This window comes from Fomitiporia mediterranea (assembly GCF_000271605.1).
Source record: "Fomitiporia mediterranea MF3/22 unplaced genomic scaffold FOMMEscaffold_5, whole genome shotgun sequence".
NCBI classification, from domain to species: Eukaryota; Fungi; Basidiomycota; class Agaricomycetes; order Hymenochaetales; family Hymenochaetaceae; genus Fomitiporia; species Fomitiporia mediterranea.
The window spans coordinates 2,595,111-2,620,806 of NW_006760390.1; the positions used below are offsets into that span (position 1 = coordinate 2,595,111).

The 25,696-nt window shown below is 48.3% G+C and overlaps 12 protein-coding genes across 12 annotated transcripts; 9 read left to right on the forward strand and 3 right to left on the reverse strand.

The window, feature by feature from the left end:
- Window positions 1-348: 348 nt before the first annotated feature.
- On the forward strand, window positions 349-1,818 carry FOMMEDRAFT_140303 (Translin). Its single transcript, XM_007265840.1, has 5 exons — window positions 349-652; window positions 727-779; window positions 839-1,272; window positions 1,343-1,426; window positions 1,513-1,818. Exons 1-5 carry the CDS (start codon window positions 527-529, stop codon window positions 1,680-1,682), a joined length of 867 nt encoding a protein of 288 aa, XP_007265902.1. The 5' UTR covers window positions 349-526; the 3' UTR covers window positions 1,683-1,818.
- Window positions 1,819-2,001: 183 nt separating this feature from the next.
- On the forward strand, window positions 2,002-4,015 carry FOMMEDRAFT_146282 (uncharacterized protein). The gene is made up of 3 exons (XM_007265841.1): window positions 2,002-2,073; window positions 2,156-2,179; window positions 2,241-4,015. Exon 3 carries the CDS (start codon window positions 2,495-2,497, stop codon window positions 3,467-3,469), a length of 975 nt encoding a protein of 324 aa, XP_007265903.1. The 5' UTR covers window positions 2,002-2,073; window positions 2,156-2,179; window positions 2,241-2,494; the 3' UTR covers window positions 3,470-4,015.
- A 955-nt stretch (window positions 4,016-4,970) lies between these two features.
- FOMMEDRAFT_133608 (uncharacterized protein) lies at window positions 4,971-5,972 on the forward strand (the record flags this gene model as incomplete). The annotated part of the gene is made up of 4 exons (XM_007265842.1): window positions 4,971-5,280; window positions 5,357-5,727; window positions 5,789-5,812; window positions 5,883-5,972. The coding sequence occupies 4 exons, from the start codon at window positions 4,971-4,973 to the stop codon at window positions 5,970-5,972; spliced, it is 795 nt and encodes a 264-aa protein (XP_007265904.1).
- Window positions 5,973-6,447: 475 nt separating this feature from the next.
- FOMMEDRAFT_81600 (uncharacterized protein) lies at window positions 6,448-9,102 on the forward strand (the record flags this gene model as incomplete). The annotated part of the gene is made up of 12 exons (XM_007265843.1): window positions 6,448-6,483; window positions 6,602-6,654; window positions 6,738-6,813; window positions 6,939-7,056; window positions 7,136-7,210; window positions 7,292-7,399; window positions 7,461-7,491; window positions 7,558-7,792; window positions 7,874-7,982; window positions 8,040-8,180; window positions 8,244-8,411; window positions 8,474-9,102. 12 exons carry the CDS (start codon window positions 6,448-6,450, stop codon window positions 9,100-9,102), a joined length of 1,779 nt encoding a protein of 592 aa, XP_007265905.1.
- A 183-nt stretch (window positions 9,103-9,285) lies between these two features.
- FOMMEDRAFT_28037 (uncharacterized protein) lies at window positions 9,286-12,245 on the forward strand (the record flags this gene model as incomplete). The annotated part of the gene is made up of 13 exons (XM_007265844.1): window positions 9,286-9,372; window positions 9,438-9,774; window positions 9,848-10,008; window positions 10,065-10,083; window positions 10,138-10,457; window positions 10,503-10,533; window positions 10,590-10,906; window positions 11,028-11,327; window positions 11,390-11,515; window positions 11,602-11,633; window positions 11,707-11,831; window positions 11,869-12,070; window positions 12,107-12,245. The coding sequence occupies 13 exons, from the start codon at window positions 9,286-9,288 to the stop codon at window positions 12,243-12,245; spliced, it is 2,196 nt and encodes a 731-aa protein (XP_007265906.1).
- A 166-nt stretch (window positions 12,246-12,411) lies between these two features.
- Window positions 12,412-13,232, forward strand: FOMMEDRAFT_121984 (40S ribosomal protein S27). The gene is made up of 4 exons (XM_007265845.1): window positions 12,412-12,490; window positions 12,569-12,680; window positions 12,751-12,861; window positions 12,921-13,232. The coding sequence occupies exons 1-4, from the start codon at window positions 12,488-12,490 to the stop codon at window positions 12,944-12,946; spliced, it is 252 nt and encodes an 83-aa protein (XP_007265907.1). The 5' UTR covers window positions 12,412-12,487; the 3' UTR covers window positions 12,947-13,232.
- Window positions 13,233-13,297: 65 nt separating this feature from the next.
- Window positions 13,298-14,014, reverse strand: FOMMEDRAFT_155434 (uncharacterized protein; the record flags this gene model as incomplete). Its single annotated transcript, XM_007265846.1, has 6 exons — window positions 13,298-13,413; window positions 13,465-13,589; window positions 13,647-13,672; window positions 13,733-13,747; window positions 13,814-13,863; window positions 13,927-14,014. The coding sequence occupies 6 exons, from the start codon at window positions 14,012-14,014 to the stop codon at window positions 13,298-13,300; spliced, it is 420 nt and encodes a 139-aa protein (XP_007265908.1).
- A 188-nt stretch (window positions 14,015-14,202) lies between these two features.
- Window positions 14,203-15,835, forward strand: FOMMEDRAFT_19571 (uncharacterized protein). Its single transcript, XM_007265847.1, has 4 exons — window positions 14,203-14,815; window positions 14,901-15,058; window positions 15,130-15,258; window positions 15,320-15,835. Exons 1-4 carry the CDS (start codon window positions 14,230-14,232, stop codon window positions 15,737-15,739), a joined length of 1,293 nt encoding a protein of 430 aa, XP_007265909.1. The 5' UTR covers window positions 14,203-14,229; the 3' UTR covers window positions 15,740-15,835.
- An 80-nt stretch (window positions 15,836-15,915) lies between these two features.
- On the reverse strand, window positions 15,916-16,752 carry FOMMEDRAFT_133613 (breast carcinoma amplified sequence 2; the record flags this gene model as incomplete). The annotated part of the gene is made up of 4 exons (XM_007265848.1): window positions 15,916-16,062; window positions 16,123-16,276; window positions 16,338-16,510; window positions 16,576-16,752. 4 exons carry the CDS (start codon window positions 16,750-16,752, stop codon window positions 15,916-15,918), a joined length of 651 nt encoding a protein of 216 aa, XP_007265910.1.
- Window positions 16,753-16,890: 138 nt separating this feature from the next.
- On the forward strand, window positions 16,891-18,152 carry FOMMEDRAFT_106938 (NADH dehydrogenase; the record flags this gene model as incomplete). Its single annotated transcript, XM_007265849.1, has 7 exons — window positions 16,891-17,008; window positions 17,068-17,461; window positions 17,519-17,575; window positions 17,631-17,653; window positions 17,727-17,767; window positions 17,822-17,898; window positions 17,950-18,152. 7 exons carry the CDS (start codon window positions 16,894-16,896, stop codon window positions 18,062-18,064), a joined length of 822 nt encoding a protein of 273 aa, XP_007265911.1. The 3' UTR covers window positions 18,065-18,152.
- A 156-nt stretch (window positions 18,153-18,308) lies between these two features.
- On the forward strand, window positions 18,309-24,276 carry FOMMEDRAFT_140309 (uncharacterized protein). Its single transcript, XM_007265850.1, has 7 exons — window positions 18,309-18,373; window positions 18,486-18,939; window positions 19,031-19,393; window positions 19,454-19,584; window positions 19,638-20,924; window positions 21,003-22,949; window positions 23,000-24,276. The coding sequence occupies exons 2-7, from the start codon at window positions 18,528-18,530 to the stop codon at window positions 24,059-24,061; spliced, it is 5,202 nt and encodes a 1,733-aa protein (XP_007265912.1). The 5' UTR covers window positions 18,309-18,373; window positions 18,486-18,527; the 3' UTR covers window positions 24,062-24,276.
- Window positions 24,277-24,499: 223 nt separating this feature from the next.
- Window positions 24,500-24,782, reverse strand: FOMMEDRAFT_155439 (uncharacterized protein; the record flags this gene model as incomplete). The annotated part of the gene is made up of 2 exons (XM_007265851.1): window positions 24,500-24,618; window positions 24,674-24,782. The coding sequence occupies 2 exons, from the start codon at window positions 24,780-24,782 to the stop codon at window positions 24,500-24,502; spliced, it is 228 nt and encodes a 75-aa protein (XP_007265913.1).
- Between the last annotated feature and the right edge of the window lie 914 nt (window positions 24,783-25,696).

Consider the following 25,696-nt stretch of genomic DNA (forward strand, 5'->3'; position numbering starts at 1 on the left):
CTCCGCAGTCAGCACGTCCGTCTTGTCTCACAAGTACTCGACAGCACCCGTCAACCCCTGCTCTGGCACTCTCCTACTCAACGGCTATATTTTTCACTTTTGGGTACCCGGCTTTCCTACCAATCTTTTCTTCACCGAAACTCGAGTTAGTCGACCCTCAGACCCGAAAATGGAAGATACACTCATGCGAAGCGTTCTCGTCGACTAAACGCGGCGAACAGCACCAATCTTTCGACCTCCATCTGTTCTATAATTTCTATCGTTCGCATCTAAATACAGCTTCTATATACGCTACATGTGAACAATATCCACGTAAATATTTCGTTCTCGGTGTGTGAACCACGTTTTGCATTTCCGAGGGAGATTCTCCTGGCGATCCGGCTTCGGTCCCGGCCAGTAGCCGTTCATACCGGACTTCACTTAGTCTGAGCCTTCGAGCTGCGGGACTACGTACCCGCACTCATCACAAAGCGGCGCCCTCCCGTCCTCCGTCGTTTTCTTTCTATCTTGATTATTTCTTGCCGCAATGACTACAGATCCATCACCTTCGCCACCGCGGGTGCTACAAACTCATGATGAAATCGTATCTGCTTTCTCATTAATGCGTGACGAGCTAGATGAACACAACGATCGCCGTGAGCGACTTGTCAAGGTCCGTTAATTCTCCATTCCATCCGTCCATCTATTTTGCTTCCGAGATTCAGCATGTAATGCAGAACTTGGCAGACTAGTCGGGACATCACTATCATTGCCAAGCGTGTCATCTTTCTCCTACACCGGTGCGTCTCGACTAGATACCGAGGGATGGAGTGACATTGAGTTGGATATATGCACTTAGACTCGTAACAGAGGCCTCTCCGACCGACCCTAATGCCTTCACTTCCGCAGCCGCACAGGGGCGTGACAAGCTCGTCGCTGCACAGAAGCTGTTCCGCAGTATGCGTGAAGACCTCGAGGGTTCTCGCTTTTGGCACTACCAGCAGGCCATATCTCCTGGACTACAGGAATATATCGAGGCCCTTGCATTCGCCCACTATGTAGAGACTGGGAGGCTCATCGGCTATCACGACGTGCAAAATTCCTTATGTTGCAATGATGATGAGAATAGGAAGGAAAACGTCAAGCTGTTCCCGCTGCCGATGGATGACTATTTGCTTGGTGTGTCAGATGTAACGGGTGAACTAATGCGTTTTGCTATCACGGCAATCGGGAGGCGCGGTGGTCGCGGGACAGCACGCGCCGTCTCTGATTTCGTGAGGAATTGCAAAGCAGGTATGTGTGTGTTATTTTGCAGAACGGAATAATCTGGGGTGTTTGCATACTTGACGATTTGCACTTGTAGATTTTGAGGGCTTTACGCCCTATGTGCGGCATCTAGGGAAGAAGCAGTCGGTCACGGCGCAGTCTTTGCAGAAAATCGAAGACAGTAAGTTTGTTGTTCTCTGCATCCTCTTTTATTATTTCCTCGGCCCATGGGAAAAGTAACTGAGCTATCAACTTTGTTTTATGTAGCAGCGTATGCGATTGCGGTCAGGACATCAGAGTACGATTTGCCAGAAGACATGCTGGACGATATTGTTGAGCACTGCGTTTCTGATGTGAGAAGGGGAGGTAGTTCCGGACGAGGACGACAACGATTTGGCGGGGGCGAATACGAAGAGGAGTCGGAAGAAGATTACTGAAACGGGCGCGCTGGGGAGAGGAGGTTAGCTACAGTTCCCACCGATAGGTTATTGTGTGTTCTGCCCGTCGCTAACGGGCAGCAGAGAAGCAGAGCGAAAAGACAGTGTACAATAAGAAATACAAAGTGCTATGAAGGGGAGAACAAGAAGTGTGACTGGCCAAGGGTTGAAGAATAGGATGATTTCCTGATGCAGTACTCGCAGACAATAAGACTCGTCCAAAACGGAAAATAACAAAAAACGCGCGCTGGGCAAGCCAAATGTCCTTAAAACCAGGCATACTGAGCCAGAGAGAGTCTCATTCCGCATTTCGGATTACTCTCCTGCCTCGTTCTCGTTCCAGTTCACTCTGTCTCTCGCTGTTCTTTTTTTTTCGCCTTTGCACTACTAAGTGAGTGAGCGCTTTGTTTGCCGCGGCGAGATTTGCGGCTGACTGTATGCATTGATATTTTGTTTGATGCTTCGCCCGCCAGTCCGCCGCCGTCGTACCGGTCTAAGTAAGTGGCTGCTGCATATATGTTGCTGTGAGATGAGCTTGCATACTTATATATTGGACAGTATTGTTGTATTGCATTCGCCGCTCTACGCCTTCTACGCCTCTGCTGAGGAGAGCCTTCCTTATTCGAACCATCGCAGGTCGATCGACACGTCTTATCCCCTTTGCTGTTTGCATCCGCACTTCTCCATCCTCTCTCACTTCCTCCTCCTCTTAAACGCCCCTCACATCGCTATCCTCTTTACTCCTACCTCTACTCCGCACACACACAAACATCCACATTCGACCTTCGCTTTCATCTTCCACCACATCCACCATGGCCGCACTCTCCGCCTCCGCCACCAGCCTCGCAGTTGCTGTTGCACACGCCGTCACATTCCTCACCCGCCCGCTCGCCACTCGCCTCGCCGCCAGCACGTTCAACGCACTTCAGACCGCACTCGAGGCGAACCTCGCTGCTGCTTTCGCTGCCACTTGGGCACCTCACGATCCCACACGTGGATCTGGTCGCCGCGTCCTCAGCTTTGCGCCTGGCGCTCTCCCGCCTCGCCCAGTCTACAAGGCCTGTGTTGCTGCAGGCGTCGACTGGTCAATGTGGGGCCCGCTTCTCGGCGATAAGGAGTTCGATCTCGCTGTGGACCCGGGCTGTGTGTCCGTCAGGATCTCCAACATGTGGGCGCCGCCGACTTGCTGCACCATCTGGCCTGAGGAGCAACAACAGCAAAGCGACTTCGTGCAGACTCAGCGCAGTCGCGGTGTCCTTACGCCGCAGCCTCAGAAGACGCTTGCGCAGCGCCTGATCGAAGACGACGCCGCAGATGAAGAAGTCCTCTTTTCACTGCTTGCTGCCGAGATGCGTGAGCCTGCATGGAAGTCGCCTGTCACTGACGCTTTCCCTGCGCCTTCGTTCGGTGCAATCGGTGCTGCTTCTGCTCTTGCCAATCCCGCCGCGTCTTTCTTGGGCCACTCGCGCTCTTCGTCGCGTTCCTCTGTGAATTCCGCCAGCACCTCGAGCTCCTTTGTTTCTGATGACGCGCTGTCCTCCTGCGGCTCACTCTCATCCGTCTCCACGGGCGCATCCTCTTCTGCATATTCGGATGCAGGCTCGATCGGCAAGAAGTCCGGACATGGTCGCAGCCGTTCCACGCGTGTCTTCATTGACATGAGCCGCAATGAGGTGACGCCGTACGACGGCGGGAAGACAACCGTCCTCACAGGTGGCGTTATGCTCGGTGCTCCGCCCGCGCGCAACACTTTCGCTGGTTCTCGCAACAAGCTTCCGCGTTTCTGAGTCCTGTCATGAACCATGTGGTTGACACACTTTGCAACTTGCATTCGGTTTCTATTCTTCATTCAGTCACTTTTACACATCTTTTTCATCATTTCATGAAAAGCATTGGCATTCAGTTAGAACCCCCTACGACGGCTCTCTTTCACTATTTTAATTGTTCTTTCACGACAGGTTTGACACTCGACGACGTGCAACGACGTACACCATTTTTTTGCATCACTGGCATTTCTACCTACTAGCATTTGCGCTCGAATTCTGCATCCCCCACATATACTTAATTGCTTGACCATTTCTTTATTTTTCTTCGAGTACAACGAGACGCTGTTGCGTCTCCTTTCTTGCTTGGTCTCTCAATCTCAAATTTTCTTTCCGAATCCAACGTCCTACGAACTCCCCAATGACACACACCGATTGTGTATTATCGCTTGCTTGCTTGCATTTTTTCCTTTTTCTTTCAACAAGTTTGAACGCCCGACCCAATTTTCAATCTTCATTCCAACTACCTCTAGCAATCATTTATCGTCATTTTATGTGTTTAAAGACCCAGGGACTTTTGTTGCAACAGACTTGACTTCCTCTTTGTCTCTCAATCTCTACTATAGCATAGTGGGTACATACGTATTATAATAGTTTGCCTTTGCCAGTGAAATTTGTTCGTTCGAAACGTGTATTCAATACGTCCAGTTTGATAACTTTACTTTTGATTGACTATTTCGTGTGGTGGTACGCTGACTAAGCATCTGTTTGAGTTTTATGAAGCTTCGGCTTGTCTTGAGTTTGTTCTTTATGAAACCAGCTTGACGACGACGGATTGACTTTATTTTGTGTGCTTTCCTGTCTCTTCGCCTGGTGCACTTTTACTTGAAGTGTGCTATGGTTGTGGGTCTGGTAGAGTAGCTCTTGGGACCCTCGCCTTGAGTTCGGATGGCTCTTGTGCGAAGCACTTTGGTGGGCTGTTCGAAATTTGGAGGAGGGACATGCGATGATGCATGTGGTGCATATTGATCACTTGGCCCGGCGTTTGGTTGGAGACGGACGCACTGAACAGTGAGCAAGTGATGACTCGTTTCTTGTAAGATCCGTTCGTTTGGTCAACATGGCGTTTTCAATATACCGAGATGATTTCTTTCCATTGCGGTTTGTTGTTGTGTTTGTGAACTTCGCGTGTTCAATATGTTCGGCGTACGTACAACGCCTCGCCGTGTTCGAGTCTCAGACAAATTTCGGGCGCTGGACGTAAACTTGAGTGAAAAATTTGTTTGATTAGAGTAGTAACATGCGGAGAAGGCGTGCATTCATCATGCATGACTGCATGACTGCATGACGATCCGGAATTGAATTTGACTTGTGTGGAGCGTTGGGCGTGTGTTGTTATTTTCTTCCTTCCTCCTTCTCTTCAATATTCTTCCTCTTGCTCCTTCTCGTGACACGCTCACGTACTCCTCACGTTCCTCCTCTGAATCTTAACCGAAAGTCTAACCTGTCTTCTTGGGAAAAGCTAATGTCTGACGCTGTCACTTCTACTTCTATTCTTACGCCGACGGCACCGAGGAACGTTAACGGGCAGACAACTAATGGTCACGATTCTTCTACAACTAACGGCAACAAAGTTAACGGAGTGTCCAACAAGGCTGAGGACACTCTAGTAAGACCAGGAGAAACGGAAAGAGAGACAGAATCGGAATCATTAGAGAAGTTACTCCTAGTGGCAGTCGTCGTCCTTCGACAGGCAATCGACCTTGTAGATGAGAGCTTGAGTGAGGATGCGCAGTTGACGCAGGTTTCAAAGTATATTCCTGGGTCTACTATTGGTGTGTCTTTTAGTCCTAGGTTTCGCATACGTTACTGAACATGAGGTTTACTGCATGTTCTGTTGTTGTGTTGTAGGAAAGCACCTTCGACACGCGACGGATCATTTCTCGCTCTTACTCGACAGTCTCTCAACAGCGGACTTAAACGCAAGCTCAACCGGTGCCAGTCAAATAAGACAAAGACAAAGAGAGCCAGAGTCAGAACCGGAGCTATTAGAACTCAACTACGACGTCCGCGCACGCGGTACGCCGATGGAGAGCTCTCGCGCCTCTGCACGGGCTACGTTGGAGAGTACTATCGCTCGATTGCAGAGGTTGGTTCCTGGGGCGGAGAGGGATAGGCCTGTGAGGTTGAGAGCTGTTACGCCGTATGCGCAGACGTTTAGGACAAGTTTTGGGAGGGAGTTGTGGTTTGGGGCGTTGCATGCGGTGCATCATTGGTCTATGGTGAGCTTCGCCTTCTTCTCGTTGTCGAAACAGGAAAATATGTTGATGGACTGTATAATAGGTCCGAGTAATAGCAGGCGAACTTGTACGTCCGATTCCTACGTCCTATGTTCCCAAAACAATTGAGTAACAACATCACTTTTAATATTATTCAGGGCATCCAACTCGAAGACTCGTTCGGCGTCGCACCGTCTACACTCGTACATCACGGATCCGAGGCCCCGCTTGGGAAAGCTAAGATCTAGTCGTTGTTTTCTTTGCGGTTACCTCGGGCATTAATATTAGTGTTGTTTTCTTCCTAAATGTTGTCTGGGGATCTGGGAGTCCAAGGAGCGAAGGAAGCATTCCCTTTGTCCTTGTTGTGTTGTGTGTTTCATCGTTGTCTTTCCTCCTTCATTTCATTTCAGTTGTTGTGTGTACATATGGTCCTGTGTAATACCGCATGCATGTACTAGAAGATCACGGTGTTATTGAATCAAATGTGATTCATGGAAAATATGCGAACATAGTGAATTGTAACTCTTGCTGAGAAGCTCTTTTTTACTTTGGTAAGATGGTTTTGGTAAGATAGCATGATCTGCGCGTCGATCTAATTTTAGTTCAAGAGCACGTTCTTCTCCAGTTCGCTCACCAACCAGCTAAACTTCGGAGTTTAGTTCTTTTGCTCCTTGTGCTCTTTCTGGCTTTTCTAATAAAACGCGAAGCAGGATGACGCAACCTATGGTACCTATTGATGGCGAACCCAAGAAACGCGTCGTACGTCCTACTTTCACTCTTCAATACTCTTACGCATAATGATACTGATGTGCTCACGCACGCGCACTTGTTTTGTATGTTTTTTTCTTATGTGGCTCACTTGGATACACCTGGATAGTGTTATTTCTTCGACCCAGATGTTGGAGGGTTTCATTATGGTCCTGGACATCCGTACGTTGTCCTTTCTTTCTTCTATATTCTTTGTTTTTGTTGGGTATGTTGCTGAAGGTGTGATTCTTGGTTTTGTGTTGTAGGATGAAGCCGACAAGGATACGAATGTGTCATTCTCTTGTTATGAACTATGGGTTGTATAAGAAGATGGAGATTTTCGTACGTTATTATTAACACTCAAAATCTGCTACGAACAGTATGCTAACGAGGTGAATTGGACTTCTCAACACCTCGTTTGCAAACACGATAAATTATACTGTGATACTTTGCACGACAACGAGTAGCGCGCAAAGCCAGCCACGGAACGCGAAATGACACAGTTCCATTCGGACGAATACGTCAAGTTTTTGAAGCGCGTTACCCCTGCGAATATGAGTTCCTTTGTTAAAGAACAGCATAAATGTTCGTCTTCTCCCTCCTCCCATCTCCACATCGTATTATGGTGAATTCGGCTAATGTAGCCACGTACATATTTATATAGATAACGTAGGAGACGACTGTCCTGTGTTTGATGGGTTGTTTGATTACTGTTCGATCTCGGCTGGTGGTTCTATGGGTGCGTTTTCTGGACTATGTTGATCATCATGTATTGTGCAGGGGAAGTTACTGACTGATGACGATTGTGTTCGTTCTTTAGAGGGTGCGGCGCGTCTAAGTCGGGATAAATGTGATATCGCTGTGAACTGGGCGGGCGGGTTACATCATGCAAAAAAGAGCGAAGCGAGTGGGTTTTGTTATGTTAATGGTATGTTGCATTGCATTCTTTTATTCTACTTCCCGTTGATTCTGATGAGCTGTGCTGCAAGATATCGTGTTGGGAATCCTCGAGTTATTAAGGTACGCCAACCTCCTCTCCAATACGTCAAACAACAACGCAGCCTAACATGAACTCCTCCGGAACAGATACCACAATCGCGTACTATACATCGACATCGATGTACACCATGGCGACGGTGTCGAAGAAGCATTCTACACAACAGACCGCGTCATGACCGTCAGTTTCCACAAGTACGGTGAATACTTCCCTGGGACGGGTGAAGTTCGGGATATTGGTATTGGGAGAGGACGAGGTCACTCGGTGAATTTTCCGTTGCGAGATGGGATTACGAACGAGAATTATAAGGCGATTTTCGAGCCGGTAAGTGCCTACAAAATATCCACAATATCAGGACTACTATTCTGGACTGCAGAATTGACGCCTTACACTTGGTCTTTACAGGTCATCAACGAAGTGATGCGTGTGTATGATCCTGGTGCGATCGTACTACAATGTGGAACGGACTCGCTTTCTGGTGACAAGCTTGGGTGCTTCAACTTATCCATGCGAGGTATGTGTCGCTTTCCTTGTTCTCGAGTGCGAAACTAAGACATTCGGGTCTATTTAGGGCACGCAAACTGCGTAAAGTTCGTCAAATCATTCAACAAGCCTTTGCTCATGCTTGGTGGAGGCGGGTATACGATGCGAAACGTTAGTCGAGCTTGGGCGTACGAAACCGGTCTTGCAGCAGGCGTGGAGCTTGGAAGCGGTACGGAATGAAACATACCACTGAATCTACATACTGAAAAGTGCTAATCTAACTATTGAAAAGAAATTCCTGTTAACGAGTACTATGAGTATTTCGGTCCGGACTACAAACTTGACGTGCGGTCGTCAAATATGGAAGACTTGAACACTTCCGCGTACTTGAACCGCGTCAAGAGTATCGTGATGGAAAATCTCAGATCATTGGGCGGACCACCCAGCGTTCAGATGATGGGTAAGCAGTAGCATTAATCAAAGCATGCCTATTAACTCGCTGCATTTACTTCTGCTTTTCAGACATACCGCGACTCCCTATTGACGACGTACTTGATGATCCAAGTCGAGACGAGGACACGGTAAATCCTGACAAGCGCCGACCAATGCGGTTACTGGATAGTCTTGTACAGAGGGATGACGAGTTCTCAGATTCGGAGGACGAAGGTGAGGGCGGACGGAAGAACCACGCGCGGCATCGCGATGCGGATAGCGCCGTCTCGCCCAGTCGACGCTTCGGAGTCGGTGTTGGCATCATGGGTGCTGCTCCTCCTGGTCTAGGCTCCGCAGCGGCGGCTGTTGCCGGTGGCGTACCAATTGGTGTGGGTGGTGTAGGTAGTGGTGGTCCTAGCGCGCATATAGCTGTGGAATCTCTCGTAAAACGCAAGGGCGAGGACGAAGATGAGGTAACCGAGGTACCGATGGATGATGAGTCGCTCCAGGCAGATGTGGTGATGGATGATGCGGATGAAAATGCAGAGTCGGCAGCAGCGACTAGCAATAAATCTATTACGCCTCCTCAGGAGATGGAGATTGAAGACACTCCGCCACCCCCACCGCCTGTGACTACTGTGTCAGGTGGCACGACCAGCGAGGCGAATCATTCGTCTTCAAAAGCACCAGAGCGTGCACCTTCGGAGGCGCAGTCATAGATAGTGCCTAATGTAATTTAATTTGTTGCTTTGCTATGTGCTGTATTCCATCAATTTCAAATGTGTTCTTCTACTGTATTTACGGAATGGATAAGCTTGACGCGCAGGATCGACGTGTACATGAGTCAGCCGACCGTTAATTAGTGCGAGAACGTCCCTCAAGGTTATCCGTCAGCAACCGCCATGAGTGCACGTCCAGTTACTCCTCCTCCACGTCAGGACAATGATATCCTTCAAAGCATACAGCTTACTCCCGAGCAAGTCAAAAGGGTAGAGCTTAATAGACTCAAAGGCCAGCCCTATGTCCTAACAACTGTGCATTTCAAGCTCCCAAGCTGACACGAACCACAGCAAAGGCACGTCAACGCGAACGCGAACAAGCCGCTACAGCTAGTTCTTCCTCTAGCAGCACAACTAATGCGAATAACAAACGTCCATTAGGAGTAATACCTGCGTCGTCAACGTCTCCAACAGGAGCACCGAAACCGAAACCTAAAGATCGGCCCCTTCAGAGAGATGCGCGGTTGGGGAAGTACTTTGACTATGATTTGTCCAAGATGGTGAATTCGAAGGGAGGGTTCCTTGTTGATGATGAGAAGGAGGTAACGGAGGATGCGCGTATTAAGGAAAGAGAGAGGGAGAGGGAGCGGGCGATGCAGAATTTGGAACCGGGTGAGTTTCTGTCATTTCTTTTCTACCCTGTATTTGTTTGCGACTCTGATAAACTAATGAAAATTATGAACAGCTATGTCACTGGATCCGACGAAGAATCCGAAATGCGAAGAGTGCGGATCGATCTACATTGACCAGACATTCAGGAAAGTCCTTCGATGTCTCGTCTGTAACAAGTGCAAAGAAGAGAAGCCTGAGAAATATAGTTTATTGACCAAGACCGAGTGCAAGGAGGTAAATTTACAACGTGCCTACTAAGAAATGTTAACGAGCTGACATTCTTTGACTAGGATTATCTCTTAACAGACGGTGAGCTAGGTAGTAGCTTTACTGAGGGCTTGTTCTAAGCCATACTCTTACTAGCGGAACTCCGAGACGAAGAGCTCATGCCACACCTGCTAAAAGCAAATCCGCACAAAGCAACATACCACAACATGATGCTCTTCCTACGATGTCAAGTCGAGGATTTCGCGTGGAAGAAATGGGGATCACCCGAAGCGTTAGACGCAGAGTTCGAGCGCCGACAAGAAGAGAAGAAGAAAAAGAAAGCGAAGAAGTTCGAGGAGGGACTTCGGGAGCTTCGACGACGGACTCGAGAGAGTGTTTGGCAGAGACGAAAGGATGAGGAACATAAACATGTATTTGGTGCTGTGGAAAGAGGGAATAATGGGGAAGGAAGACAGGTGTGTCATGAATGTGGATTTAGTATTGAAGTCGAGGAATTCTAGAGTATCTCTTTGTTGGATGGATTGATACTTGGTGTGTGTACACCATGTCGTCACCGTTGTATAATGGAACTGATTTAGCGTTGCTAGGATGTATATTAATGAAGCATGCTGTGCTCACTCCTGAATATACCTTTAACCCTGATTCGGATATTAGGCAGACTATGAGCGCTCACGGCGAACTTGCACATCTGGAGTTGACCTCCTCCCTCATGCCGAGTCCACTGGAGTCAGTCGAAAGGGAAGTTGTTACTGACGCTATAGGCATCGAGAGATCCTCAAAGAACACCTTCTACTCGAAGTCATTATGGACGCCACATGGTCATCCCAGTGTGTATGGTGGGCAGATGATGGGTCAAGCCGTTCATGCTGCATCGTTGTACGATGATCAGTCATTTCAGTTGCATGTTCGTCTGTTTCTATTCCTCTGGCCAGTGGCGTAGATACTGAATGTATAATTTAGTCTTTCCAGGTAGAATAACTGGCACTTTTACGTTCCTTCGTATTGTCTGACATGAAGGTCATCAGTGTTATTTCCTTCACGGTACAACCGACACAGTACCAATTACATACCAGGTTTCGAGACTGAAGCAAGGCCGATCGTTCACCTCGTACCTCGTAAAGGCGACGCAGGACGTAAAGCCTTGTATGCTCTTGATGTGCTCGTTCCAGAAACCAGTGCCACATAGCTCGTTGCCATTGACTCAGTGGCCTGTGCCTGAAGACGTTCCGCCACCAGAGACACTCGAGCTTGATGGGGAGTATTATCTTAGATTGAGTAAGGATGCGAATCCGGAGATGAAACCGATTTTGCTCGGCATTGCACTAGTGAGCTCATGTGTCAAATAATCAACTACTCATGGGGCTCAGTATGATTTCTCACTTGAAAGGATAGAGCACGAATCTCGATAATTTTGACGGTGGCTGTCGACCGAGTTGGCACGGACGGCTGTTTCACGACTCTACGATGGATGAAGGCTGTTGGTGCTGCTGGTTGCGACCTCGCCACTCAAAAGGTATTGTTTCGAGGCATACAGGACCCTAGCCTACTTCCCTCTATTGATTTTCATATCTGGATAAATTGATTGACACGTTGCTATAGTGTATTCTGGCGTATATGTCCGACTTTGACTTGTAAGTTGTTATTTCTTTCTCGACTCGCAGCACGAGCTGGTTGATTTTTAACTGTCTGTGATTCCATATACAGCATTGGAGTAGCACCTAAGGCTCTCCGATTGAAACGACTGGGGCGAGGACCGGGAAACGTAAAAACGATTGTATGCCATTTCAATATCAAAATTCACCCAAATGGAACTGATTTGGTTTTGCCCGGTCAGTCTACATTATGTCATTCAATGTATTTCTATAGGTATGGATCCTTATTCTCAATTCCCGTTCGACTTTCTGAAATATCCTCTGCCTTCATTGCGTAGTGATGACCTTGCTCGGATTGGCTCCTATTTGTCGTGCGAGACAAGTCATCAGCATTATCTCGGTCCCGTTGAACTGACTCAGGATTATAGACTTCGGCTCCGTGTGCTGGCTCCGAGAGAGGCTTGGTGCTTGGAAAGGTAAGTGTATGACTCCCTGACCCGGATCATGAATAGACAGGCTAAATCCGTGTTCTTTCGAATACATAAGTTTTACACGAGAGATGGGAAGATGCTTGCTGTAGCAATGCAGGAAGGCGTAATACAGGCATATGGTAATGTAGACACAGGGGATATCGTGCGCAGTAAATTATGAGCAAGTTATATTAATAGATACCATTAATTTAAGTTAGGTTCAATTTACTGTATTACTGTAAAGTGATGCGAAATCGGAGGAGCTTCAAGGTGTGGGAATATATTAGTAAGTACTTTATAGATGAAGTGCGACACACACTTTTCCCTTCCTCATCATCACGCGCGTCGCCCACTCGACGTCGAGCTCGACACTAAAAGGGAAGGAAAAGCAGTTAACAAAAGCCGCAAGTCCCACCAGCCAAAATGGTTTGTGCACACCTCGTTAGGAACTGATTTTGAAGCCGAGTGAGCTGACCTGGTTTTGTGTTTATCGTGGGCAATCAGACTCTCGCCGTTGACCTCTTGAATCCGTCGATCGAATCCGAGAAGAGGAGGCACAAGCTTAAGCGTCTCGTACAATCGCCCAACTCGTACTTCATGGATGTCAAGTGCCCTGGTGAGCTCCAATTTTCAACTGGTCAGAATGTTGTCGCGGATGGTCATGCTGACTGAGCGTCACCCCTAAGGTTGCTTTGCTATCACCACTGTCTTCTCGCATGCACAGACTGTCGTGCTCTGTGGTTCTTGCGGGACTGTATTGTGTCAGCCGACGGGTGGTAAGGCGAGGCTTACTGAGGGTGCGTATATGCGTTGTCTTTAACTTCGACTTCGTATGCTAAAGGTGGTTGTATGATAGGATCGTCATTCCGCAGAAAGAACTGAGAGATCGATCTGCAGTATTATTACTACATTCATGCATCCTACCTGTCATACGTATTAACGTATCCGCATATCTCATCGTTGCACTTTACGCCGTCTCCATTTAGCGCGCCATCCAAGACCGCCTGTGCCCTCGCGTGATTTGTAAGACATGTTATGGCAGGGCAAGATATGCATGGGACACCAATTGAGTCTTGTCTACCTACTATGTATCGTCATGTTCATATTGTGTATGCTGCGAACCGAAAGAAATTCTTGCTCTCGTCATGCCACGAATAAACAAAAATATATCGCGAATAATCAAGATAATAGATATGCTACATCTCTCGAGATAAATCAAGATGGCACAAATTATTAATCATAAATGTTCTTCTCTCCAGTCTCTTCAATGTACCCAGTCACTGGTTGGCTATGCCAAGTTCCTTGCTCAGGCTCGACATACTTCTTTCGGAAGTACCAGATCTCAGAATCTGCAACACTGTCAGTCTTTGAGGCTTCATCTAGGTTCAAGTACAACTCACCAATCCACTCTTTGGAAGGCTTCAACTTGAGGTTTTTGTGGTTTGGATTAAACGTTCCAACCTCCCTCCAAAAGCTCATCAAAAGCCTCTCGCATCCTTCTTCAAAGCTCTCGAGTGGTTCCCACCTAGAGTTTGACCTGATCATTAGATATTCTGTGACTCTACAAGACTTGATTTCTCACGTGTCTTCACCAGGATACCCGTACCACTACAGTTTAATCAGCTTGGATGTTGTTGAAGTCACGAAGGCCTTCAATTATAGACAAACCTTGATCAAATACCACTAAATAGAGAGTCGAGTGTTCTATTTATTTCTACAAGGCTTTACTTGGACAAATTCTGGACTTACAAATCGCTTCCCGTTCATTCCGCTCATTGGCTGTGCTTCCAAGATGGCTTCTGTATTATTTCCGCGAGGAAAATGTTGGATTGATATTTTTGACAAGTCATTATGAAACTCACCAACATTATAGAGTATACGGTCCTCCGGTGATTCTGACCGTATAATGCTCTTTTTTCTGCGTTTGCGTGATTTCTTAACCTTTCCCATCGAGTTGGATAGGATGAACTAGGAGGAAAGAGAAGAGGAAGCATTTAGAATTGAATTTATATTCCGTGGGCTGAATTGCTGAAACGACGGCGTTCTGCATATGAGCATCGCGACTGCACGTGATCGGTAAGTGGAAATGGAAGAGTAGCAAGTCCAGTCCAGCGATCATCGCCTGCTCTCCGTGACACACTTCACCCACCTCTCCGAGCTCAACAATGTCCAAATCAAAGTCAAAGGCGGAGGAGGCTCTCCAATTCCTCGATGACCTAGACAACTATTCGCCAGAGGCGTCGGCTCATGGAGGGAATGCACCAGTAGCTGATGCAGCTAACCCGAGTGACCCAGCTGACGTGCTCAAGTTCATCGATGAAATAACGCAGAAGAGCTCAGAGCCGACGCGTACGACGCCTGCTCCACTTGAGAGGCCTGCATCACGGGCGAGCCTTGCAACGCCTGGAGGAACGATTCGGAAAGCGACGGAGCGAGTGAGGGTTGGCTCTCCTGCGCCGTCTTCTGCTGGCTCGAATGCATCTGCTGCGCCGCCCAGGGCTGACGCGTCTCCTCGTGCCCCTACACCTGCAAAATCAGATGCAGCTGCCACTGATGCGGATGCGGGGTCCGCGAGTAAAGGTGGATGGGGATGGGGGAGCGTGTGGTCTAGTGCGAGTGCCGCGCTGCAACAAGCTCGAAGCGCTGTGGACGAGAGTGTAAAACACATACCAATTAACGAACAAGCGGCGAAATGGAGAGAAGAAGTCATGAATAGGGTTCCTTTAAATAAGGAACAGCTCGAGAAGCTTGGTACGCAGCTTTTATTTCTATGCATTTAAGAGGTGATGTTCTGTGCAGAATGATTGAGATGCGGTTTTGTTATTTCTTTTATTAGGGAATGACCTGCGGACGGTTGGCTACTCGACGTTGACTGACATCTTGAATGCTGTTGCGCCTCCGATCTCTGAGCATGAGGTCATTCAGATTTGGTCCAGTCATGATATGGAAGGTTTTGAGGGTATTGAATCGTTAGTTTACAAGGCTTTGGCAAGGGTGAGCTTTTTTAAGTTTTTAAATTTAAATTATATCTACTCGCTTCCATTGGATCCTGATATTCGGAAAAGGTTATGGAACAAGTCGAGGGTGGTGACCTAATAGTCAACAAGGGGAAAGAATCAAACCCGAGGGAGTCGGGTTCCAAACGCAACATGAATGCTGTAGAAGGTCTTGAGACTGCACTTCGGCTTGCGGAGGTAAATTCTGTCCATTAATCTTTCCATTTCGTGTATCGTATTGAACCCACAATGTTACTAGGCTAATATCGAAGAGCTTGTCAAGTCTAACCCTCAGAATGAGAAGAAACCGCAACCATCTGGCACAGTTCCGACTACATACTCCTCAGTCTACTTGCGGATACAACCTTTCCTCTCTACTCTACCTCTCCCCGGCGGAAAGCCATCTTCACCCAAGTCATCCACAGAGCCGACCCATCTTCAATTTTTACTTTATTTATCCGATCCAGAACACCAGTTGACATTGTCGACCGTGACGCAAGCGTCACCTGCGAAATGGTTGGATCATTGGGAGAATCAGGATTGGGTTGAGGATGTTACGGCTGAGATACTGAAGACGGGCGTTGAGACGATAGGGCAAGAGTACATCGTAGCGAGGATGGGATGGTTGAAGGAAGATGCGGTATCTGTGACCCCGGAGAAACAGGAGGAAACGAAATGACGCTTTGTCGTGTTGCTAATTTGCTTGTACTTGTTCATAGTGTTTTATCTGGACTGTCTTTCCATATGTATTATTTTGCTACGAGACGTATATCCCAATTTGACAGTACGACAAGAGCTTGCACGAACATGATGTTATTATAAGGCTATGATACAATACAAAAGACATGAGTTAGATTACATCGCAGATAACTCCGACTCTCTCCTCGCAAGGTCATTAACCTCTGCCTCCAATGCAACATTTGCAAGCTCAATTTGCAGCACGGTCGAGATTAGTTCTGTCCATCGCGTCTCGAGAGAAGTAAGTTGAGCACCCAGTTTTGTCTACAGATTAAAAGATATTAATACAAACACATAAAGCGTTGAAAGAAGGGAATGGCTTACTTGAAACTGCTTTCGCTCTCTATTTACATCCGTCGTCCTATTCCTCAAGTCTTCCAACGCTTTCTCTAGCTCCTTCGCTATATGTTCCATGAGGTAGTTTTGGATCTTCCATGCGTTTGTGCCGTATGTTTGGAGGAGTGCGATGTTGTTTTGTCTTGCACATCAATGTCAGTCAAATGGATCTTGAATAAGTAATAGCATATTGAAAGACATACCGAATTCGTTGGTGCTCGAGTTGAGCTTTTGCATTTTTCAGTGCTGCTTGCCAGTCTTCGTCGGTTGCTGGTATGTTCGTTGGAGCGGGCAGTTGGTAGCGGATGGTGTCTAGAGGGGGGATAGGTTGGTGCGATTCGACGCGTTCTAGTTCAGCTTTTAGTAGAGGGTTGTTCTGAAAGCAACATATTTCAATGTCAATTAAAAGACACTTAGATGATATTTTATAATGACACGCACGGAAAATAGCTCTATGGGAGGAGGGACTTTAGGATGGAGAGTTTGTGGATTATTGCGGCTTTCTCGAACAAGTTCTGCTTCGACTTTTTGTTTTAGGGCTGGATGGACGTCGAGATCATTGTCGTAGTATGGAAGAGAGTCGAATATTTCTTGTTCGACGTGTTGTTGTTCAGACATGGTTGGCGTGCTAGATTGGATTCAAGCCGCAAATCATAAGTGCTTGTTGTAATGACTGAAAGTTCCCACGATTACAAGCCGTGACATCTTGCGCGCAAGTGAGCTGGAGTTTGCAGGACTTCAAACATGAATATTCCCGCCATGGCGACTAGAGGTCTTGGTAGGGCGACAGTGTTGTTGCGTTCCTCAAGGGCGACGACAGTTGTTGCTAGACCTGCTGCTGCTCGCCTGATAAGCAGCTCTTCCCGCTCACAAGGCAAGTTCATTTCGTGCTGAGGAAATACAGGTGTAGTCTGACATGCAACGTTTACCTAGCGTCCTCTTCGCCCTTCGTCGAACAGACTTCTCCAAACCCAACTATTACGCGCTACGCACAGACGACAGAGTCGTTACACCACTATGGTTCATACCTAATGCAGTCGCTGCCCAAATTCGTGCAGCAGTTCTCCGTCCTCAAGGACGAACTTACGCTGCACATCTGCCCATCTGGTGTCGTCCCGGTACTCACCTTCCTACGTGACCATGCGCAATGTCAATTTAAGAGCGTTATGGATATTACGGCTGTTGACTTCCCGGAGAAGGATAAACGATTTGAGGTCGTGTATAATTTGTTGAGCTATAAGTACGCGGGGAGGATTCGCGTGAAGACGTATGCTGGAGAGGCGGATGCTGTTCCGAGTGCTTGTTCTGTGTTCCGTGGAGCTGATTGGTATGCAATATGTTCATTTATTTGATGGTTGTCTGACAGTATATGATTATAAAATAGGTATGAACGGGAAACTTGGGATATGTATGGTGTATTCTTTTCGGAGCATCCTGATTTGTGAGCAATACCCCTTGGATTTTTTCTCGCTGCAATGGTCTGATGTCTATTTTAGGCGTCGTATTTTGACCGATTACGGTTCGTGTTCTAACACTTTTGATACCATTATATCGTTTATTATTGTCTTATGCTACTTTCTATTCTTTCATAGGCTTTGAAGGGCATCCTTTGCGAAAGGACTTCCCGCTCACTGTGAGTAGTCATTATCCCATTGTCCTCCAATTATCAATACCATTTTTCCATTAGGGTTACACTGAAGTACGCTACGACGAGGAGCGAAAGCGCGTCGTGTATGAGCCTTTGCAGCTCACTCAAGCATTCCGGTAAGCCAATTATATCAACCCTTCGTCCCTTTGTGCTCAGGCCCGCCGCAGTAACTTTGAGTCGTCGTCGCCATGGGAAATGGTTGGAGACGGTACACCTGCTAAGCGCCCAGACGACCTCAAACCACTACCGCCGCCCCCACCCCCACAGGACCAGAAGAAATAGTAGCATTGCGTTGAAACGTACTTTAATTATCACTTCTGTCCTTCTAGCGTGGTCTAGTTTTAGAACAAAATATTATTCAACTTTACAATACACCCATTGTTTGTGTTTGAACGGATTGAGAGTGAGGAATGTATACATACAGACGGAGATGTTATGAATTGGGTTACGTAATCATATTCTGAAAGAAGCCCTCTAAGGACACAACGAACGCCTCTCAAGTTTGCATCGGGGCACATCCCGTTTTGTATACTTCGTCCTCTTCTGCTGCTGCTTTCAACAGCAGCGCACCACATTTACCATTTACCCAAGGTGTGTAAATAGTTCTTGATGTGAGCGGAGATTGGTCGTTGACGCACAGCTTGTATCAAAAATCTGGCTTTCTTGCTTATGGTCCTCGCGTTGGCACGCAATCACGGTGCAGTCACGCTATACACAAATCGCGCTGCGTCGTTCTGACGCGTGTATGGAGAACAACGACACTCAACCGTCCGTCGCCTCCGTCGTTTCTAGCAAGCCCGAAGGAGTTGCCAGCGAAGCCCAGCCGACAGGAGACTCCGACAAGGCCGCAGACTCAGCTTCTGTACAACTGCGTGAGGAGGCCGTTAGTCACGCCGACCCAGGTGCGACGAAAGAAGATTCCGCACAGGCGAATGATCTTGTAGAAGCGCAGTCGGGCGCTCGGGACACCTCGTCCGCGGAAACGAAGCCTGCAGGCCCGACTCCAACGGGCAGTACGCAGAGCTACGTGCCACCGGTAAAGAGGTTTAGTGCAGTAAACATCAATAAGAAATTCCTGCAAAAGAACCAGTCCTCAACAACAGCGAGCGGTGGCTCTTCGCCAAGTTCGACGAGCAGCAAACAGGCTGGCGTTATAGGTACGCGCGCATGCTGATAGCCTAACTTTAGCTTTACTCCAGATGTTGACGAGATGTATATTTTTTCTTTTTTGGCTTAATTTGGAAATAGCGCGGCCTGCACCTCAGTCAGCTCATTCGCACTCCCGGTTGGTTACGGCTAAGCTTACTGCGTCGCCTCACTCGACTTCGCCGGGACAAGGATGGTCGCGACCGAATTCTGTCACGCCTCCTGCTCCTTCCCCTGCGAACGCAGCTGGACCCGCAAAGGCGGGAACACTAACTGCTGCTGCTCCCGTTGGCGGCCATGGTCTTCCACACATTGCACCTGGAGGCAAGATTATACAACCTCAGGTCCTCAAACAGAAGCTGGACGGAGCTGCAAGGCCAGCATGGAGAAATGTACAACCGGGGACTTCAAGCTCTGGCCTTCAAGTTCAGAACGAATTTCCTACTGCAGCTGAGGCTGCACAGAGTACGCTGGCATTTATTACCTCAAAATGTCTCAGTAAATTAATGGATTTAATTATTCTAGGTCGCCTTCTGAAACATGCGGAAGCGAAAGCAGCTACGGAAGTTTCTGATGCGCAGAAGCAAGCACTGAGTGAAACGGCTGATGCCTTTCGTGGTGTACATTTGGATCCAAATGCACATCATTGGGATGAGGTACGACCTTTACTCTATAAATATTGTCATATGTTTCTAAAATTTATGTAAAGATGGAGGAAGAAGATAATGATGACTTTTTGGGAGATGTCATTGAATTTGCCGACGGAAGGCAGTACACCATTCATGTCGATGGAGCCGAAGCGGATCAAAAAGCTGCTGATGATACGCCTGGCAATGTCGGCTCCGAAGCATCAGTCAGCAAAGTAGACCGGTTTGTGGACGACTTCGACAGGAGTTGGCCCAAATCTCGACCAGAATCTGGATCGCATAAGGATGAATCCTCGCGTTTCGGTAGTGCTGCTCACTCGGAGACTTCGTCAGATTTTCCTGGCCACTCACCGGTTTCCACACGCGATGGCTCTCAGTCTCGGGTACTCTTCAACGATCGATTAAATCGCATGGAGCCTATTTCAGGCGGCCGACATGGACCTGGTCCTCAAATCCATACTCATGGGGGACAGGGCTTTAGGGACGGTCCAAGTGGTTCAGGTCGTTTCCACGGAGGTCGACTAGAGCGAGAAGCTCCTCCGCATACTTCTTTCACAGGCTCCCGAAAGCCGCACGAAGGCTCGTGGAATGTGCCGCATGGCCATGAACTATCTCAACGAGACGGTCGAGACATGAAATCCCATTCTCCTACGACTTACTTCCATAATGAGTATCATGATCGCAAGGGAAGATCTGGCTGGGGACAACCGCCCAACGGTCGGCAGTTCCCTGGCAGAGATCCATCTGCGTCTCGTTCTACCACTAACGGTGCCCCGTCAGTAGCTAGCAGCGATGATCACAGCAGTAGACATGCGCCTTCTGTACGAGACCAACAGCGAGGACGGTTTCCTTCACCTGGGCATACGAGGGACCTGGATAGACAAGCACCACCACATCTTGCGTATACTCACTCCGCTCTTCCTCCTGAACGACCTCAGGATGCAGCTGACTCTGACAAGCTCAGACAACGAAGACCTTCTGATGCTCTTTCTCAACCTAGTGTTGGTAAGGGTCGTGAACCAACTCAGTCCCAACCTGCTCACTCGGCGCAAACCCAACCTGAGGCAACGTCGCCGAAAGCAACTGCACCAGGTCCTGGAGATGATGTCGAGGCGGTGCGCAGAGCTTACCTTGCCGAAAGCGCGGAACGCGCGAAGAAGCGTCGCCAGCAGGAGGAAGAAGAACGGTTGAAGGCGCAAGAACGAGCGAGGAAGAAGGCAGCTGAACTAGAAGCGAAGATTGCAGCGTCCAAAGCTACTGAAGCACCTAAAGACACGCAGCAGTCTTCGACGAAGCCTGCTACGGATAGTACGGCTGCGGCTCCGCCGGCTGCGAACAAACCAACAGAGGTTCGTCTTTCAAGAACCTTCACGCTTAACTATTGAGGATATATTCATTTACTTTGCATTCATTTGTTTTTTGTTTAGGCCGAAGTTCTTCACGTCATAGAAGAAGCCATTGGCTCGGCTACGACATCTGACGCTGCATCGAACAGGATAGGAGAAGGTCGCGCGAAGGAGGGCGCTACGACCTCGAGATCATCATTCGTGAAGACTTTCACACATGAAGATAACAACCAGTCTTCAGTTACACGCGACGGTCAGGCTTCGACTCAACCTAGGCCGCCTTCAGCCGCAGTATCTGACCGGGCAGAGTCGTGGAGATCGAGAGCCAAGCCTCCTACCCTTCCAGCGCAGAATTCGAACAAAGATATTTCTCGAGAACCTGCTGAATCAGTGCTACCTGCTGTGCGCGCCTTCGAGTTTCAGGCTGACGAGAGCATGGAGGTCGTTGACTTTAGTGATATGGGTCGCCTGACTGGAGAACGAACATCCCAGAAGCCTGTACCCGAAGCTCAATCGGTACCTTCAGGTCGACCCGTCGCAAGCGACTTTTTCAATGCACCTAGAGCGACATACACAGAGCAAGATTCTTGGCGTAGGGGTGGTGCGGTTTCACACCAGACTGATCCTTCGGCGACTGGGAACGAACAAGGTCGTGCATCCTACCATGAGTCGCCTGCGGGTCCGTCTGAAGCCAACGCTGCTTCTATTAAAGGTGAAGATGTGGCTAACGCGCACCCGAACGCTCAAGGCCATCTAAGGGCACCTGTGTCTCCTACGACTAGTACTATTCCTCAGCATATGCAAGGTTACCCTGGGCATCAATCTTCTCCAGGTGCTCCTAGGTTTCTTCGATCGCCAAATGCCTCCTATCGGGAAGCACCTCTCTCCGCTTTGGATGATACGATGTCACGTATTAAGGGTGCATTGGACGTGATGCATTCTGTGGCTGAACACGGGAACAAGCCTGATTCAAAGGATGCTAGTAGTTCCCCTAGCATGCATCTTGCAGTCCCAGTATCTATCCCTTCAAAGCCTAGTAAATGGCTTCCGCCCGCTCTTCGTCCGCAAGGCATGGCGGTCAATACCAGACGCGCAGAGACATTTGAACCTACTCATCCGGAACCTCCTCGGAGTCCTGTGCCTCCCGATAGCAAATTCACGATCCGTCTACCTTCCGTCTGCCGACGTATTGAACCGCTGACCAAGAGGCAAATCAACAACTACCAGAAGTACTTCGGCCCGGTACGATGGGAGATTTTGTCATTTGAGCCGCCCGTGGAAGGGATGACGAAGAGGAATTTGTCGGTGAATGATGTATTGTTCAAGAGGCCCACTGGTCCATTCAAGCTGAGGAAGTACCGAGTTGTTCTACCTCCTTCGAGCATGCCGTCACAGTCCTCGGCAGTAAAGGGTTCGCAGAGGGTTGTAAGTGACGCAACTCCCAGTACATCGGCTTCGAAAGACATGGTAAATGGAGCTTTCGGGAAGGCAAGAGGCGAGACGAGTAGTTGGCGGTCCACCTCCGCAAGTGCCCGAGTAGAAAGCGAAGTGTCCTATGCTTCATCGGTACTTGATGTTACCAGCAGGTCTCCTCCACCGGAATTATCGGTGGCACCGAGGATGGAGTTTTTACCGACAGTCTCTGGCATTGCGAACAAGCCGAAACCTTCACAGAAATCTCTAGACGTGGTCGATGTCGCGTTCTACAGAGACGTACGACAGCAAGTTGATAGCAGTGTTAACGTCCCTAAAGTGACTTTCACGGTTGGTAGCGAACTTGATGGCCCTATAGACAAATCACCGTTGCGTAAATCTTCTGTTCTTTCCGCAGAAGGGACAAGAAGTTCTCCCAGCGCGCTCGTTGAATCTTCTACGCAGGAAGTCAAGAACGCCTCGATGCCGAGTCCGAATTTGCTGTCGGCTCCGTTAATACCGTCGAGTAATGCGGACTCGTTTTCATCGTCTCCGGCGGCGATAACGAAGACCCTGAATCACACGACTGTCGATGAAAAGGCGATTGAGCCGCAGGTAAGTGACCCCAGAGTTTCTGCACGCATCTTTCTGACTGTATTCATTAGAGTGACCCTTTCTTACAAAAGCCACCTGCAACTCCGCCGCCGCAAAATACGTCCTCAACATGGGCAAAATCACCTGCTCGAGTACCCGATCCAGAGCACTTAAAGGCCGTTTGGTCACAAGCGTCGAACAACGATTCTGTCCCTACGGTCAATTCTCTAAAGAGCATCGCGGACGACCTCACTGCTGTTCCTTTCACGCTTCAAGAGGTGAAGTCGGAAGGAGGGACACCGCCACCACCTCCGGGTCCGGTTGCACCACCTACCCGAATGTCTGCTTCTGAGGTTACGAGGGCATTCCAGACAGTCCCGTCTGCACCCTCCAATGGCATGCCTGCAGCATCGTTACGAAGTAACCAAATGCCCTCGAATCTAAGCTCGCCAATAGGGCCGCAACGAGCGTTGAAGCCACCGGCTATCGGTTTACCTCCTCCCCCTGCTATGAATCCTGGTGCTCCTCGGCCACCATACATGGCCTACTCCACGTCGATGAGCAATCACTCGCCAAGTCCTCCTACCTTGGTGTACTCACACGTAATGCCAAGTGGAATGGCCGGCTCTCCCTCTACATCACCCTACGGACAGCCTGTTTGGATGCCCGTGGTACAGCAGGGTACACAAATAATCCGAGCACAGCCCTCATCGCCTTACAGCCCGTCACTTATGCCATACGCCGTACCTAATGCACAAAACGGAGTGTATCCCTCCAGCAGCATGTCGAATCCACAAGGGTCACCAGCAACGTATCCATCCGCACCACCTTCTCAAATGATGGTTAGCCCTGTAATGTCGCATGCTTCGACTGCTCCTCCGCAAGCTATGTACTCAGGCAGTCCAATGGTAATGCACGTAGCTCCTCCCGGTGGTGCCCCTCAACCCCGTGCGTATCCACCGGGTGCAGTCGGATTAGGTCGAGGTTCGATGCCAGTCCAAGTTCCAAATCCAATGGACCCGCGTTCCCACCCACCTCATGGCACTCCGGCAGCTCCCGTATCGCGGTACCCTGTTCATAATCCCGCCGGGTATACGCCCGCCCCTCCGCAATCATACGTTCGGCATTGGTAAAAGTGGAATACAGACTTGGGTCTTTAACGTAGATTTCTTGTGTGTGCTGATGTGTTCCTCGCTGTTTGTTGTTTGTGTTCATGGCATATATTTGATTCGTGGCACTACTAGTATTTACTTTATTCCTCTAGCTAGCAATTTTGTTCATCTGTTCATCTGTGCATTCATACATTTTTGTAATTGTTACACATTTGTCTCTTTCTGTTCTCCCTTTTTCTCACTCGCTCACTCATTGAATTTGATTGGCTTTGAGCTATTTCTTGCTACCGTGCAGTGTGGAGTTTTTGTGTGTCATTGTCAGAGAAGAATAACAATTGCCAAGAACTGGCTTGAGGAAGAAAGCTCGTCTATTAGATTAAATTAAGCAAATTTTTGATACAGGTTCAAAATATCAGCCCAGACATGTCAAAGTAAAAAGCTAGAAACGTGGCTTTTTACTTACCAGAGAATATGCCCATCTGCCGTTTCGCCCAATGGGTTTATCTCAATCTGCTTCGCGTCCTCAAAAATCTCGTCTTGCTTGTACAGATTCTGGAACGTCTCCACAGCCTCTCTGCCTGCTCACGTGAAATCCGACGTAGCCATTCAATCCGGATTATGGAACTGAATAACGTCTCAGTGCGACAGCCACCATGGCCTGTTCCCCTGCCGCTAGATCATCTTCCCTCTGGATATGGTTGGGAAGAGCGTAGTGTGTCGATTTTGTCGACAGCATCTGCATGCGATGCCAGAATAGATGAACAGGATATGTTTCTTGGGCGGGAGCTTGCTGTGTTATCTGTCCAGGAGAGGACAACAGAAACGTGCTTCAACATTGCTATATCGTGGGCCAGTCAGAAGAGGATGTTGTTAGCGAAAATTGTATTGAGTGCCTCTTCCCCATCGTAAGACTAATGTGAGTTACAGTAGTTGGCACTCAAGACCTGTAGGTCAAGTTGGATCCTTCTGCAGGCAGGCTAAACAAAATATTATTGTCCACAACATGAACTCAGAACTGAGTGATAGCCTGCTTATTTATGTATGGGCCATCACAAAAACAAACACGAAAATGTATTGGAATATATTGCTAAGACATATATTTTTTGTATATTGTGGGTCCTTATGTTCGATTGTATTGTCTACATGTACATATATTGCCTTGTCAGACTCTGCACAAAAGTGTGATGTGGTGACCACTGACCATCGCCTTGCATTTGAAAAACTATGATTTCTTTATTCGATTTTTGTCCTGGGGTAAGTTTATAACTTTATTTCCATCAATGATCACTGCCTTTTGAGCTGAGTGTTCACGACGAGAGAAGTTGACGAGTATTAACTTGACAGATTCGCAAGTTTGTACTCGTCAACTTCTCTGGTCTGGTACACGCACTCTTCAAGACTTCAACAGTTCCATGGTAAGATGATCGTTCTCGATATCAGATATCAGCGATCGTCACGCGCATTTCCCTTCCCTATTCATCATCCACGAGATGCGTGCTCGTTGGTTCTACCTCTTTAATTCTGTTAGTCTAGATGTGCCCGACGACCCAACCTGGTAAGACTGGATCTTGTCAGTCAGCATATTGAAAAGACAATATATCTAGCAATTCAGCAAAAAAATTCAATCGAGACAGTCTCTTTCCCTCCTTTCCCCCC